This window comes from Talpa occidentalis, unplaced genomic scaffold (genome assembly GCF_014898055.3).
Source record: "Talpa occidentalis isolate TD23 unplaced genomic scaffold, MPIMG_talOcc4v2.1 talOcc4.16, whole genome shotgun sequence".
Taxonomy (NCBI): domain Eukaryota; kingdom Metazoa; phylum Chordata; class Mammalia; order Eulipotyphla; family Talpidae; genus Talpa; species Talpa occidentalis.
This window is the reverse complement of record NW_023601653.1, coordinates 52,126,958-52,143,726: the sequence shown is the minus strand read 5'-3', so window position 1 is coordinate 52,143,726 and position 16,769 is coordinate 52,126,958. Positions and strand designations below refer to the sequence as shown.

The 16,769-nt window shown below is 40.8% G+C and overlaps 2 protein-coding genes across 13 annotated transcripts in view; one reads left to right on the top strand and one right to left on the bottom strand.

The window, feature by feature from the left end:
* IRAG2 (inositol 1,4,5-triphosphate receptor associated 2) overlaps positions 1 to 16,769 on the top strand; it is a 94,656-nt gene that overhangs the window by 65,189 nt on the left and 12,698 nt on the right. The window contains exons 21-25 of the mRNA XM_054696364.1: positions 8,116 to 8,162; positions 8,262 to 8,326; positions 8,477 to 8,584; positions 12,389 to 12,459; positions 15,713 to 15,770. Coding sequence (XP_054552339.1) covers positions 8,116 to 8,162; positions 8,262 to 8,326; positions 8,477 to 8,584; positions 12,389 to 12,459; positions 15,713 to 15,770 — 349 coding nt within the window. The remainder of the gene's footprint in view (positions 1 to 8,115; positions 8,163 to 8,261; positions 8,327 to 8,476; positions 8,585 to 12,388; positions 12,460 to 15,712; positions 15,771 to 16,769) is intronic.
* The window catches only part of DNAI7 (dynein axonemal intermediate chain 7), an 84,969-nt gene continuing 74,302 nt past the window's right edge, over positions 6,103 to 16,769 (bottom strand). For 8 of the 12 annotated variants that reach the window (XM_037514214.2, XM_054696372.1, XM_054696371.1 and 5 more), the window contains one exon: positions 6,105 to 8,531. The gene's annotated coding sequence lies outside the window, so the exon portion shown is untranslated. Of the gene's footprint in view, positions 8,532 to 9,214; positions 9,293 to 16,769 lie in introns of all 12 variants that reach the window. The other 4 variants (XM_037514210.2, XM_037514213.2, XR_008552243.1 and 1 more) reach the window with 3 other exon arrangements.

Below are 16,769 nucleotides of genomic sequence, written 5' to 3'. Positions count from 1 at the left end.
AGCCAAATAAGACTTCAGTGTAAAAAAACATAATAACAGTACAAAACACAACAAAGCAAAAACGGACAATTATAAATCAGAGACATGCTGCAGGGGAGGCGGAGGGAGAGGGATCAGAGGGAGGGAGGGAGGAGCACAGTGGACTGAGGTGATGGTGCACGGGTGCATTGGGGAAGGAAACTCTATGGGGACTACACCTGAGGGGGTTGGGGGGGTAAATATTATTTAAAAAAAAAGAAATAGGAGCCTGCGCCTCCACGGTGGCACAGCGGGTTGAGCACATCAGTGTGGAGCTGTCTGCAGCCTCTGCAGCATGGGTTCAATTCCCTGGCTGGCCAGGGGGATAACCACATGGCACAGCAGACCTCTCCTGTCTCGCCCGCTGCTCTCCTCAGCAGTGTTTTTGGTTGTCTGCCTGTTCTGCTCCCCACTCTGTCTCTGGTGAATTCTCTCACCCTTCCACGCCTCTGGCCTATTCCCCAGTCCTTGTATAAATAAATAAATCTTAAAAAAAAAAAAAAAGAAATAGGAGTCAACAGGAATGGCAATAGAAACTCCTGTAATTGTCTAGATTTCTGGAAGGTTTCCCTGCTCTCCTCTGTGCCAGCTCCTTTACAGTCCCCAGGAGTTAGTCTGTGGACTGCACTGTGTGGAGTGGAACCACCAGGCCCCACTGTTCCCCTTCCAGATTCCTGCTTCCCCCAAGAATCCATGCAGCCCCTTCCCTGCAGGTTGAGTACGTTCCTGCCCGCCCTGTGAGCAAGACCTGAGTCCTTCCCTCATGCACCCATGTTCATCTCGTCAGCAAATTGAAAGCTCTCCTTAGAAAATGCTTCTTTCTGCATTCTCATTGACAGCGAGTACAGGAAATTAGAATGAAGCATGAGATGAACATCATAAAAATGTCATCCACATTTATCCCACTGTCCCATAAATCATGATGTTTCCTTAATTCCTTCATAACAAACAACCTGACCTGGTTTTGAGTCCCTTTAGTCTGGCCACAGCAGACTTCCCTTCTTCCCCAGCACCGCCTCGGGGCTGCCCCTACAGGCATCCTCAGAACGTGTTACACAGGCCTGCTGAAGCTATTTCTCCGCCCAGAACATTTCTCAACTATATTGGATATTTCAAAACCCAACTGTTCCGTAAAATCTTTCCTGTGGCAGCAAGAAATGCTGACAGTCAAGCACCCCTTGTCCTTTTGGGGGTGGAAATCATATTTGAATCCAGAGACTGGGTTTTTTCCAAGTTCTAGCTCTGTGTAACTGAAAAGTCTTATTTTTCAAGCCTCATTTTCCTAATTTCTCAACTATCTACTCAGGAAAATATAAGGTCCCTCCCTTCTTTCAGATCTCAGTGACCCTGACGTCGCTTCGTGTTGCCTGTATTCTGCTTGCCTTGCAGTTCTTCATTTTCTTAGGCTTATTCCTGCATTAGAGTCTGAGTTTGGCAGGGCATGACTTTACTGGGCCATTAATGAACATGCATCTAGCACTCTGCATGCATGTGGTGTCCAAAAGCTCACCACTGTATATGCTGAATGCCTGTTTACTTACTTTTTCACTCCCTGCAGGGTCTACTTAACCCCCTGAGAGTCGCCTCTGAATGAGACTGTGCTTACCTGACCACCTTGTCCTTTCCTGTGGACTTGTGTTCAAATTCACAGAGGAAGCTCTATTCTAGCACTTTCTTTAGGAAGCCCAATGTGAGATAAAACATCAGTATTTTTTTAATTTTTTATTTTTTACATCATTGTTCATTTTTAAACAATATTTGCTTCTCCACCCCCTCAGGTGTAGTCCCCATAGAGTTTCCTTCCCAAATGCACCCGTACACCATCACCTCAGTCCCCTGTGCTCCTCCCTCCCTCCCTCTGATCCCTCTCCCTCCTCCTCACCTGCAGCATGTCTCTGATTTATAATTGTTTAAAACATCAGTATTTTTATTTTTTTTAAAGATTTATTTATTTATTTGTTTATACAAGCACTGGGTACAGTCAGAAGCGCGGGAGGGTGAGAGAATTCACCAGAGCCAGAGCGGGGAACAGAATAGTCAGACGGACGATGTACTCTGCTGAGGGGAGCAGCGGGCGGCAGGAGAGGTCTGCACACCATGTGGGACCCTCCTCCGGTGACCGGGGAACAGCCGGGGATCAAACCGCTGCTGCAGAGGCTGCGGGCAGCTTTGCAACCCAGCGCTCAACTGTTGCGCCACCGGGGAGGCCCAAAACATCAGTATTTTTAAAAAGATGTTTGAGTGAACAAAAGTCCTAATATGATTCATTTCTGGAAAAGAACACCTGTGGTTAACACAATTTGAGTACCAGTTTGAGACACTTCTGGGGATGTAACATAGAGCTGCTTTACAAATTCAATAATTTCATTTATTTGGGTTATTTTGATGTAGAGATGAAAGAAGAAAATCAAATGTTTCTGGTCCTTATCTCTTAGAGATTCTAACTGAAATATGCATGGAAGGATGCTGGGATTTGTTTCCAGGCAATGCAGGCATGGGCTTTGTGGGCGACAGTGGAGATGAAACAAGACTGGCACTGGTTGATTGGTTGTTGATATTGCAGAACGGATGCACAAAGATTAACAACTCTATTCTGCCTACTTTTGTATTTATTTGAAAATTTCCCCAGCAGTCTTAGAACTTTTAGGCATATGGTATAGATTTGGAATTAAAGAAGTCCTGGAATTGAGACAGGCTGTTACTAGCTGTGTGAGCTTGGGCAAGTGGCCTAACCTCTCTGAATGTGCTTGTGTCTCCTGTGAAACAACTGTTGTGTTGCAGAGTTCTGTGGAGGATTCAAACCCACATATATCCACATACATAGATCACATAATTGCATACACAGAGCTGTGTCTGCAAAGTTCTGGCCTAGCCAGTCCATGAAGACAAACCAAGCAGGTTATATATGAGGTCACATCTCGCTGTTCTGTCTCTCCATTTGCTGATGTATAGGAAGGCCTCCTTTCCCTTGGGGTCCCTTTTGAACATTTCCAGGAAGCTCAAAGGGTGCAAAATAATCACTCCCGATGTCTTTCAGGCCTTATCAGCTCATGGGGCCCAGAGGACACTGAGTCTCTTGAATGATTGTAGATGGAGGAAGTTGTTTCACCACTCACATCTCTGCAGGTTTTCTGTTCATGGTCCACGCTGCTCACAGGCCCTGCCTGCTCCATGGCTAACCCTGCAGCTCTGCCTGGACCTGTGTAGTCTCGTCTTTCTGGGCAGCAGAGAGTGAGCACTCCCTTCTTGTTCTGGCATGTGCAGAGAGTCCTCCTGTGGCATCGGGTAGGCTCTTGGTGATGCAGTTGTTGAAATTATCCTCTGCTTTTTGGGGCACATGGATGAATGAACCTGTGGGCCTGGGAGGTCCAATGGTCAGGTGCACAGCCTCCCGCTGTGTCAGGTGTGCCTGCTGCATCCACAACTCCATCCAGTTCCTTTGGTCCTCCTGCCTCTGTTCTTCCTCACTCCTGGCAGTTTCTCCCCAGGGCCTAATTGTCTCTGATTCTACCATCATCATTCCTATTCACTGTTCCCGTGGAGTCTGAATAGCAACCCAGGGTTTCTGGACAGGTGATTTGGCCCTGGTATGTGCCCCCAGATATTCCAGCATTAAGAAGTCTCATGAAAATTCCAAGATGTTGAAACTGATTCTCCTCTCTGCTCTGCTTGAATCTCAGACCTGATCCCCAAGACACTTTATAATATTTCATAAAGTACATGATTCATGCTGAACACTCAGAAATAGCAGCAGAAACTATCACCCAGAATCAGAATTTTCAGCAGGATGAAGCTCAGAAGGAACCTTGTTGTCACAGGTCAGGAGAAATGCAGGTGATTATCTCTGTTTTGTCTTTCACTGCTCAAAAAGAAAAGAAAAAGCCACATACAGCAAATAGTGTCTTGCTAGCCCTTTGAGGTGTCCTTCATGTTATTACATGCTTTTGTGTAAGATTGGCTGTCACTAGGAGAGGGTGAATTGTGAGGCAAATGACAGAATCAATTTAAAAATATCTCAGGAGATTTTCTGGCCATTATCTGTCCTGTTCTCTCAGGCTGTGTGTGGGTGCAGCTTTAATAACCTTGGAGAACAAATAACATTTGCTAGTTGCAAAATTGGAAGCTGTGCAAGTTGACTGATAACTGTGTTATAAATGAGCCTCCTAGTGGTGGGTGTGTCTTCTAGAGCTGAGGGTGTGGTTATTTAGAAATTGAAAAGAAGGGGAAAAAAAAAAAACCTGGGAGGAAAATTGCATCTCTTGCATTTGAACTTTCTTTTGACTACGAGTTTTACATTCTTTCTCTTTTGGAACTTTGACACTGTGGAGTCTAGTCAGGGAGTTTTTTTTTACCCAGTTAGAAGTCCATATAGACAACTTTTGTTCCATTGTTCTTTTTCTAAGAAAATCACCTTTATTTGAGCAGCATTTATATCTCAATTAGATGCAATAGTTAAAAAAATTACAATGGTAATATGAATGCTTATTCATACACAGGTTTATGATCAACACGGGCATTGCTTGATAAGGCGATGCACTTGAAACCTATATAATGTTATAAACCAGTGCTACATCAGTAAAAATAATTTTTTTTAATTTACAGCTTAAGTCACATTTCATCTAAAAATAACCCCAGGAGTTAGCTATAAACCCATTAATGGCCCTTCCTACTCTCCTGGATTCTTAGTGTTCTTGACATTTCTTAAGTACTGAAGCAGGACTGCTTGCTGAGGGTGTTCGTGTGGCCTATGTGGCTCACCCAGCCCCTGGGAGAAGCTGCCTGGCTTTGTTCTGTGGGTGCCTGGGTACCCCACCCTGCATTTGACTTGTGCTGCCAGAAACAAATGGGCTGGACCACAGATTTCCATGCCAGTGTCATGCCGGTGATATTTGAATGGCTGGGCCAGGAAGAGCACGCTTCCTGCTCTGTGCTGTCAGCCTGTGTCACAGTCCTTGACTCCAGGCTTTTGCTCCAGGTAAGTCAGTCCCTCATCGGACCTCTCTTTGCCTAGTATTTCATTAATTCTTGATTTCGCTTGGTTAAAAAAAATATACTCACTAGATTTCTTGTTTGTGGTTTGCCCAGGTCTCCCAGTTGCTGTGTGTGAGTTAGTTCCCTTGTGGAACGGGAGTGCAGGTTCAAAGAGGGGTGACTTTTGATGCTGAAAGGAGAGCCCAGTGGGTGGAAGTTGTGGGTGGTTACCTCCCACACCCAGATACCCCGAGGAGCTATGTCTCCATCCAGCCTTCACTAACCACCACCCAGAGTTTGAAAAAAAAAAAAAATCTCCTTTTGTCTGGTTAGTCTTATAAAAAGGATCAACAAAAGATGTTATTAGAGCAAATTCATCATCAGCTAGCATGGAGCTGTGCTGTCTGTTGGGGCTCCTGCTGCATTCCTGGGATTCAGGAAGGGGGAAATGAATTGGGAGTCATAGCCAATTGCTTACCTTGTAACTGTTCCAGAGCTCCATAGTCACGTATGGTTGTGTGGTTACTAAATGCATGACGTTTCTCCAAAATCATAGAATTACTTGTTGAATCAATTCATACTTGGTCAACAGGCTTCTCACTAAAATGTTTCCCATACAGGGCTTGTAGACAGCGTCTCCACAATTGATGCTCATTTGTAACATAATGGAGGCAAGCTATTTTTCTATATTTATTATTCTGACTTTAAATAGTGATGATAATTAGTTTTAAAAAATGTTTACAGGACTGGTGTTTCCTTTTCTTCCATATTGGAAACTAGTTTAATGGGACAGGGAGTAAGCACCATACTTTCTTCAGACGTCCTCAGTTAAAATATGAGAATCCAGGACCCTGGTAATTGTGAGATGAAGTGATTTTCAGACAAGTTAGCTTTTTAGTGAAAGCAAAATAAGAAATGTTATTTTAAGCCACACAAAGTGACAAATGTTTAATGTTAGTAGAATGTTAAATGGACTTGATTTTTTTTATTATGAAATTATTCTTGTTGATTTTTATGAAGTAGGATATACAAAGAAACTGATATACAAAGAAAGGTTTCACTGAATTTTTTTTCTATTTTGTAAGTTCATGATAGATGAATATAGTTGAATTAGCACAGGATAATTATTAACACAATCTTTTAAAGTAGTTTAAGGACAGGGTCATCCTCATTTAACTGTCTATTCTGTATAAGCTACAATTTCTCTTCCAAATTTAATCCAAACACTGCCCCACTCTCTTCTGTTCTGTGCATACCCCTTTTGGTCTGCTTCTACCTTCTAAAGTCTGTGTTTTGGGTATTTGTCTTTCTGACTGGCCTGTCAGCAGCTCTGCATCAGGACTGTGTTGTGTGTCTTCAGCCCTTTCTGGAGCAAAAGAGGGTCTTTTTTTTTTTAAGATTTATTTATTTATTTATACAAGAGCTGGGGTACAGGCCAGATGCACGGGAGGGTGAGAGGATTCACCAGAGACAGAGCGGGGAACAGAACAGGCAGACTGACTGAAATGCACTGCTGAGGGGAAGCAGCGGGAAAGACAGGAGAGGTCTGCCTCGCCATGTGGGACCCTCACTGGCCAGGATGGAACCGGCGCTGCAGAGGCTGCGGACAGCTTCACAGCGCTGCACTCAACCCAAAAGAGGCCCAAAAGAGGGTCTTTGATAAAAGTTGAATTAAACTGATGTTACCAGGGGTTTCTTTCAGTCCCGTGTGGTCTGACCCAAATGCACTTCAAACAGAGATGAGCTGGGATAGAGAATGCCCTCGTTCAGTGGAGAGGAGGGTCAGTGTAAATTCTTGCTTTGCAAGGTGGTGGATTTTTCCCAGTATTTGAGGTGAACATTGCAAAAGTTTAAAGTTAAGTCCTTTGCCCACCTCAGACAATAATCAGGAAGTATTCATTTCTCCAGTACTTGGGATAGGACATCTCAGAGGTGGTTCTTCAACTGTAGAGACAACACTATATTTATCCTGATCCATTTCATAAGCTGGCTTCACCTCTGAATTTTGTGGGGCAATTACTTTATTTACTGGTTTATTTTCCTTACCTGAACACAAGCAAATCTCTTCTTGTTGAACCCACTGTGTAACGTTGGGAGAATTAAATGCGGTGATAAATACAAGGGGTTTATGTCTTCTCATACACTGAACAGATGTAAGCTGCTGTTGTTATTCTGGGTAACGACATATTCAGCAAATTTGTGCAAAACCTTTACTTTCTGTCACTATAGTCAGTAATTTCTCGGATAGATTCTAAATTGTATCTGTATTATAAAATGTTCCTCTTTAGAAACCTGTTGCTGATGGTGGCGATTAATTAGTTGATATTTGATTATGAAATATTTCAATGTCCGTGTGGGTTTTTCCTTTGCTATCTCCAAATGCTTTCAGTTTTAATTATTACATTTTATCTTCCTACATAAATCAAGTAATTGTAAAAAATATACATTTTGAAAAAGGAACATATGTTCACACTGTATTTTTTGAGACTTATCTACTATAATGTCCTGTAGTTCCCCCAAATTAGGAGCTCCTGACAGAGATTTAAGAATTCTGAACAAGACTTTCAAACACTTGCCGTCGCGGCCTGGAACTACAATTTTGTTAAGCTCTTTTGAGCACCAGTATTAGGTGCTGATTTAGATGTAATCTCTCACATCTTTGAGAACTGGATTAAGTTTAAACTGTATGATCTGTCTAGCGAAAGTGGAGCACCATTTTTAAACCACAGGTCAAAAGTTTGAAGTTGAATAATATTTCTGTAAATAGGTTGTTTGATGCCCACATAGAATGTTCTGTTTGAAGAAAATTTGACTTAAGTTCATGAAATAAACTCTACCTGCCCTTTCAGTTTAGAATTTGTTTTGCCCAAGAATTTATCAGGTTTTCTTTAAATATCAGACTTGTAAGTATCTTAAAATTGGAATTTTTTTTTTTTGCAAGTACAGATTTAAGGGAGTATGTGCATCAATCTGCCCTACCACCCCCCCTTTCTCCTCTCCAAAAGAGCAAAATAAATATGGATTCGTTTAAATTTATATGAAAATATTTGCTTAGAACAACCTCTCTGGAATGGAAAATGTCAGATTGTTGAATTTTTTTCCTCTTTTTTTTTTTTTTTTTTTAAGGAGGATGGTGTCAGCAGCTCATGTTCTGGGAGTTTGCCGCAGTCCAGGTCTGCCTGCTTGTGTGTTCACATTTGTATGTGTGTTCAGTTAATTTTCAAGAGAGTTCTTTGGACACTCCAAAGATGTTTCTTCTACTCTTTTGGCAGGGAATATACCACACTTCCTTCTCCTGGCCACGCTGCTTCCTCAGAGAGCACTGTGACTTCCAGTGGTGAGTGGACTGAGGGGGATCAGAGTGGATGTCAGTTGGAAACTATAGCGTGATGCCCTAGGATCTGCTGCAGAGTGTGCAGATGGAAAGGACGTGGGCAAATACACCATTTGCATAATATTCAGGCTGTTAGTTTCTTCCTGTTGATAGATGCTGGATCAGAAATTTTGAATATGGCTTCTGGTGACCTTGATTGTAAATCACTCTGTGAGAAAGAGGAGGACACACAATCAGCTTCTGCTGCGATAAAGATCAGAGGTAAGCTGCTGAGCTTCAAGATAGTTTCCATCCCAGGACTCCCAGCAGATCTGTAAGGTGCAGGAGGGGTTGTCCTCAATAGCTGTTGGTAACATTTGAAAGAATTTTGAAGACATGGTCTAGGGAAAAGTTGCTAAGAGGTGACAATGTATCATAATGTTACCTTTTTAATCCCAATTATGTAGATAGAACAAAATTACAATATATTTTGATGGGACTTAAACATTTCCTTATGGCACAGATGGATTGAACACAAGTGGATCTCAACTGTGGTGCAGATGAGAAGTCACTTGCATAGAAAATGCTCAGAATCTTAATTAGAACCTACTAGGTTAAAAGGATGCATCAGATGGGCATGGTCAATTTGGGAGGCAGAAGAATTAACTAGATGCTGTTAGTTCTTTTTCTGCCATTTGACTCTGAAAGCAAAGCAGTTATCCCTGGCATTTATGGAAGCGTAAGCTCCCTTCCTTCCAAAAAAGATGAGCTGAGAAAAATTCAGCCTGTTGTTTTAACTGGACATTCAGCTGGGAAGTAAGCACTACAGAAGAGTAATTATAACATTATAGAAAGGGGTTAATTGAAAAATACCTTTATACTCAGCCTCACACTGAATAGGAAAAAACTTACTCAAACTGCACAAGATACTGGTTTTTCAACTGTCACAGAGATCAAGAGGCAACAATTTGACATCACCTTTTGCTAAGGCTGTGAAGGAAAAAGAAATTTTCATTCATGACTATAGGAAACCTAAATTGTTGTAATTTATATGTGTGTGCTGTGATACAACAATTATTTGATTTCTGAAAATTTATTCTATAATGATAAAATATTGGAAACAAGGTAACTCTCAGTGGAAGGCTATATCATATGATGGAATATTGATATGTATCCATAACGCATATACAAGGAAAGCTTTCTCTTGCACTGATATCAAAGAACTATTGTCTTTAAAAAGGTGTAACACTTGTGAAAAATAGGCTAGGATAAAATTTTTACATATGTGTAAAATCTCTCTGGGAGATGCAACAAAAATTACATTGTTTCCAGGGAGGGAAATTAGGTCTTACACCAACATGGATAGAAGGGAAAATTATCACTATAAGACATTCATATATTTTGAGTTTATATATATATGTGTGTGTGTGTGTGTGTGTGTGTGTGTGTGTGTGTGTGTATTTATATATTTGCACCTATGCTATGTTTTAAATTTTAAAGGAAAACTAAAATTTCATTAAGAAAATTGGATATTTTTTGCAAACGGTCAACAGGCACATGAAAAAATGTTCATCATCACTTGTAATCAGGGAAATGCAAATCAAAACTACCATGAGATACCATCTTACACCAGTGAGAATGGCACATATTAAAAAAACTAGCAACAACAAATATTGGCGAGGTTGTGGAGAAAAAGGAACTCTCCTGCACTGCTGGTGGGAGTGCAAACTGGTCCAACCACTATGGAGAGCTGTGTGGAGATTTCTGGACCTACTAAACATCGAGCTTCCATATGATCCAGCAATTCCACTCTAGGTATTTACCCAAAGGACACAGAAACTAATTCCAAAGGGCACCTGCACCCCTATGTTTATAGCAGCACTGTTTACAATAGCTAAGCTATGAAAGCAACCCAAATGCCCAAAAATAGATGACTGGATCAAGAAGATGTGGTACATATACACAATGGAATATTACTCAGCAATCAAAAAAGATAAACTCATGCAGTTTGCTGCAACATGGATGGAGCTGGAAGGGATCATGCTCAGCGAAATAAGTCAGAAAGAAAAAGAAAAATACCAGATGGTCTCACTCATAGCAGGAATTTAGAAAAGCTAAATAAGAGACCAGGAAAAAGAGTAATTAATACAAAGTAAAAATGAAAATCAACAAGCAACTATAAACCAGAGACACACTATGTGGAGGGGGAAGGAGGGACGGGGAAAGGAAGAACTAGAGTCAAAATAAGGGGGGAGGTGCAATTGTATGGGCAATATAACCAAAACAAAATTGCAAACATTGTGCAAAGATGTAAGAATTATAAAAAAAAAATGGATATTTCTGAAGAAAGTAGTTACCATTTTGTCCTTATTTCTCTGCTTAAAGAGATAGTCCATCCTATTCTCATCTTTAAAATAATCAAGACTTATCTATGGTTCCTTATCGTTGAGCTGCTCTGAGCCAAATTCAGGACATTGGATCATATGAAGAGGAAAATCATCGAGTGCAGTATAGTACAAATAAAGTAGATGGACTTGAAAGGAATCACAAATGCAATTGCATAGATGAAAAGTGCATTTTCTTAGTTCAATGACATTTTATTCAGAGTGACACCATGTTTTAGAAAGATATGATACTTTGTTATCAACCTTGCATATATAAATTTTAAAAACCTGTTTGTCAAGCTATAAAAAAAGCTATTAAGATACTAATTGCTCATCCTTCATCTAGTTCCTATAATTATCCTAGTAATATGCTGGATTTTAAAAAAAGCAGCAACAGTAGCAGCTTTAAAAATGACTTTAGTAAATACCTAGGAGTGGAATTGCTGGATCATATGGAAGCTCTATGTTTAGCAGGTCAAGAAATCTCCACACAGCTCTCCATAGTTGTTGGACCAGTTTGCACTCCCACCAGCAGTGCAGGAGAGTTCCTTTTTCTCCACACCCTCGCCAACATTTGTTGTTGCTAGTTTTTTTAATATGTGCCATTCTCACTGGTGTAAGATGGTATCTCATGGTAGTTTTGATTTGCATTTCCCTGATTACAAGTGATGTTGAACATTTTTTCATATGCCTGTTGGCCATTTGTATTTCCCCTTCAGAGAAGTTTCTTTTTAGCTCTTCTGCCCATTTTTTGACAGGATTATTTTCTTTGTTGTTGTTGAGTCTCATCAGCTCTTTGCAGATTTTTGTGATCAGTCCTTTATCATTAGTGTTGTGTGCAAAAATGTTCCAAATGACACAGAAACATCAACTCCAAAGAGCACCTGCACCCCTATGTTTATAGCAGCACTGTTTACAATAGCTAAGCTTTGGAATCAACCCAAATGCCCAAAAATAGATGACTGGATCAAGAAGATGTGGTACATATACACCATGGAATATTACTCAGAATTCAAAAAAGATAAACACATGCAATTTGCAGCAACATGGATGGCGCTGGAAGGGATCATGCTCAGCGAAATAAGCCAGAAAGAAAAATGAAAAATACCGGATGGTCTCACTCATAGCAGGAATCTAGAAAACTTAAATAAGGGACCAGGAAAATGAATAACTATAAGAAAGTAAAAATCAAAATCAACAAACAACTATGAACCAGAGACACTCTATGGGGTGTGGGGAGGGGAGGGATTGGGGTCAAAATAAGGGAGTTGCAATTGTAAGGGGAATATAAAAATAAAATTAAAAAAAAAAGAATAAAATCTAAACCAAAAAAAAGTATATTTAAGAATTCTTAGAACTGAAACAAAAAATCTTAAAGACTAAAGAAATTCAAAAAAAATAAACTGAGCCTGAAATTTATGTAATATAATGCAATGTTCTCTCAATAAAAGGAAATCATTTAGCACAGTAAAAAAAAAAATGACTTTAAAGCCACTCTGTTGCAAAGGCTTCTATGGAAGCCTCCGCTGATCGGTCATGATTCTAAGTCAGTGGACACATGTGAGGCTTTGTCGTATGTACTTTGTCTTATACATGAAGGCCTTTGCCATTTGGTCCTCCACCCATCTTGCCCCTCTCACCAATTCTCCCTACTTTTCTTGTGACTGCTTCCCTAACTGCAGTGGCCTCCTTTGTCTCACAGACAGAAATGCCAATGATGAGAATTCTGCGCTACAAGGCTCTGGGAATGAGGCCAAAACCATGATTCGTCAGGTAAAGGAATGAATATAAAAGTAATGATGTGGTATAATGGTGGGATTGAGGCTTCACAAATACTCTTAAAAGTACGATCTCATTGTATCCTTTCAAAATATTATGAAGTTAATAGAATCATAGCGATATTTAATAGACAAAGATGCTGACCCCAAAGTGTCTTTGAGACTTAGTCAATGTCATAGGATAAAATCAGACCTAGGACTTCCTGGGTCTGCACTGATTTTCTTTTATTCAGTCACGTTTATTCATCAAATGTGTACTGGAAGCAAGCTAAGTATCTGTCCATAGAGGAGAGCTTAGCTAAATGAATGCATTAATAAATAAGGCAGAATTAACAGTGCTGAGTATCTTAAAGATGTGTTCCAATTAAGGGAAGAACCATACAATTAGTAATTTTAGTGGGATTGTCAATATGAAGGAAAAATGTTTGTGGGGAGAGATGTGTCATGGAATAGATACCCCTTGAGTGGTATTGGGTACTGTATGGGCATAACAAACCTCTATAAAATTTTATAAGGATGACTATGTAAATGATGATAAAAAGAGAGTTAAGTTATTTTCATTAAAGAGCTTAATGGCACTGATAGGAATTAATAATTAGTAAACAGCAACTTACAGATTGAGATACCAAATACTTATTTCTTTAAGGGTCTTATATATTAGTCCCTCAGTTGTATGTGTACAGGAGTGTGTGTGTGTGTGTATGTGTGTGTCTGTTATTTTCCCTCAGTAGATAGGCCCATTGGGCTACACCAAACAGGCATGCATGTAAGCTAACTTGGGAAGTTAGGAGAAGGCTGTGCCTTCTGTATCTAAGGCATAAGGTAGATAGAAATTGACAGTATTCCAGTGTGAAGTGGGAGAGTGAAGCTGTGTGGTGTGGAATGACTGTCCCATGTAGAACAGAAGGTAGATAGTGTTGCTTAACACACATTAGAGTGGCTGTCCCTTAGGAAAAATGGTCAGAGGAAAATTCAAGTCCTTTGGTCTTTCATAGTCTTTGGAGAAAAAAAATTCTCATCTTAAAAAGAGATGGAAAGAAACTCCAAATTAACAGATTAGAAAAATGTAGTAGCGAAGGCCAGGAACTGATAGGGATGCAATAGTTCACATAAGAGATGAAGGTAGTATGCATTTAGTGATGAGGGAGTACAGGAAACTAATCTGGGTGGTATTCAAGGGATAGAATTCCGGTACATGGTGACTGACAATCACGTCTGAGAAAAGGTAAATACCTAGGCTATGGCTTAACCCACAGAATGAATAGAATAACATGTCAGGAAGTAGGAAGAAAAGAACAACTCGTGGGGTAGCATAAGACAAATTTAAGATAAATCAAGTTTCAGTTAATGTGCATCTGTAAGATTTTACGTATAGCTGGATACTCATGTTGGGGAGGAGGAATTTCCTCCTACCACTGTGGGTTCTTCTTGCGCTGGTCAAATAAATAAATGTCATATTAGTTGAAGAAAACAAAACATTTAACTATATATGTATGGTTCGCAGGTCAGTGAGGGGAAAATGGAATCTATGTCCTGAGCTAAGCAATGGGATAGGGGCTTGGTCCTTCAGGGTCAGGGAGGGCGCTCACATGATCAGGAAAGGGTGACTCATAGGATGAAGACCAGATGCTTGTAAACAGGTATTTTCCCTGCCACACAAATAGGTTTCTCTGGTAGACCCTATTTTCTGGTTATGACCCTAAATCTGGGTAAGACTCCCAACTTACATCTTGTAGGCAGTTAAGAGAGTGGCAAAAGTTTCCATGAGCCTGCAGGGCCTCCTGGACTATAGTTTGAGGTTATCCAGCTAAAGGGACTCATCTTGGGAAGACCTGTTTTGAGCATCTTGGGGAGGCCTGTCTGTTGCCCATATCCATAGACTTATCCATGGGACTTTAAGGACCAAACATATGTTTGAGTTATTCGCGAAGAACCAAGTGTGTGCATGAGATTTCCCAAGACTCTGGCTGGCAGGCAGGGAGGATTGTGGATTCTTGATGATCTGTCATCCAATAAGCGAAGGTCTTGGCAAGAGAAATTGAGGAGCTGTTATGGTGATAATGTAACATCAGGAGAGGGGCATTAAAGGTAGAATAGTCTTGAAGGAAGGGATTATAGATCATTTTAAATGCTCAGTGAAGTCAAGTAAGATAAAGATTGAAATTGATCCACTGGATTTGGCCATAGGGAGTTCAGTGCCAACTGGTGGGGTGTTGGGGACTGAGGCAGAGTCGTGTATTGATGACAAAGGGGGCTGAACAGCAGGAGTCAGCAGTCATGGACAACTCTTCCAGAAGAAACATGGACATGGAGGCCAGTAGAAAAAGGCAATGTCATGGCTAGAAGAGGTCATGGGATTGAGGGAGGATTCAGACAACTTGAGAGTATTTAAGTGTTGATGGATTGATCCAGTCAGTCCCTTGTCTGTATTCTTGGTTACATTTTATCAATATCTTAGTTACCATTGTCTAAAAACTACATGGCATGGTAACAATAACAAGAAAATGTCTTAGATTGATTTCTTCATGGAAAATTTTGGAGAAAGCTGAATAATTTTCAGCATATAAATGATTGTATATCTGGAGCTTTCCCATTACGTTCCCCATTATCCCATGGGAATGCTGTTTCCAGACCTCAAAAATAATCTACCAAATAGGACTGTTCTAGTTTCGGGGAGCAGGGGAAACCTGTCACATTGTGCACTCATTATTGTATGCATGCCTTTATAGGATAGTTGGTTGGTGACCTTAAGGTGTATTCAGATGGAGTAAGCATCTAACAGAACACAATCTTAGCAGTTTTTAGCATAGCTTTCCCCCAACAACCCATCTGTTAAGCTGCATCTAAAAGCCACCACTCTTGACCTCTTCATCCATCCAGTGTTCCCCTCTCCTTCAAGCTCCTGCATGTCTGCAGACTTTCATTTCTGCTCAAGTTACGATCTTTCCCTCTCCCTTTCAGGGCACGTATTTCTCTATATCTCATTTGTTTGGCAGCTAGTGATAGTTTGCTTTGTGGTAACTGGTGTCAGTTTTACAGCTTTTCAAATATTAGTGTCCATAGTGCCTCAACCAGATTGGAAACCCCCATGGGGCCAGTCCTGTTTTGCTCATAACCCCTTGTACTGTTCTTTGTATGCCTTAGAATGTTCTGATAGGGTAGGGTTAGGAGAGGACAGGAAGTTGGGAAATGATTGGTTATGAAGTATTTCCACTCTGTACAGCAGTAAAATCTCCTTATGATTTTAGGAAGCCCAGGAGGAACCAGAAACAATACATGAACATAAAAAAGAATGTGCCACAGAAGGTAAGGAATGTTCTGTCCCAACTGCCATGTGAACTTTTATATTGTTCCCTGCTGAGATTTTTCTGAGTGAAAGCTTCCCAGGTAAAAAGATGAGGCATCTTCACAAATTTTGCATCTATGTATAAAATCAGCCAATAGAATCAATTCTTGATTCCAGTTATATGATTTACAGATATCTACATTTGTGTTGCATTAATGATTAAGACCCAGAGTACTTACACTAACTATTGCCCTGTGCTGAACCTAGAATCAAGCTAATGTTCGTAGTAAATTCTGAACTCCGGGCCTCCCCGGTGGCGCAGCAGTTGAGCGCTGGGTTGTGAAGCTGCCCGCAGCCTCTGCAGTGCCGGTCCGATCCCCAGCTGCTCCCCGGCCACTGGAGGAGGGTCCCACATGGCGACAGACCTCTCCTGCCGCCCGCTGCTCCCCTCAGCAGTGTATTTCGTCAGTCTGCCTGTTCTGTTCTCCTCTCTGGCTCTGGTGAATTCTCTCACCCTCCCACGCTTCTGGCTGTACCCAGTGCTTGTATGTATGTATGTATGTATGTATGTATGTATGTATGTATAAATAATCTTTTTAAAATAAATAAATAGATTCTGAAATCCACCTTGAGATTATTTTCAGTATCCCACCTAAAAGTAAATAAGCCATGCGTGTTGCTGCAAAAGGCAAGAGTTATTCTTTTTTGATCAGTGAGTAGTAGTCCCTGTGTATTCCTACGATATCTTCTTGATGCATTCATCTGTTTTGGGGCATTTGTGTTGTTTCCATATCTTAGCTATTGTAAATAGTGCTGCAGTAAACATAAGAGTGCAGGTGCCTAGTGCGATCATAGTCTTCTGGTAACTACCAAGAATTGGGTAAATTGAGGGCCTCCCTGTTGGTGCAGGGGTTAAAGACAGCACTGTCTTTAACCAGCCACCAGCCACTGCTGCACAAGTTCAATCCCCGGCCTGCCAGGGAGCAACCCACATGGCTCAGTGACCTCTCTTGCCTCCC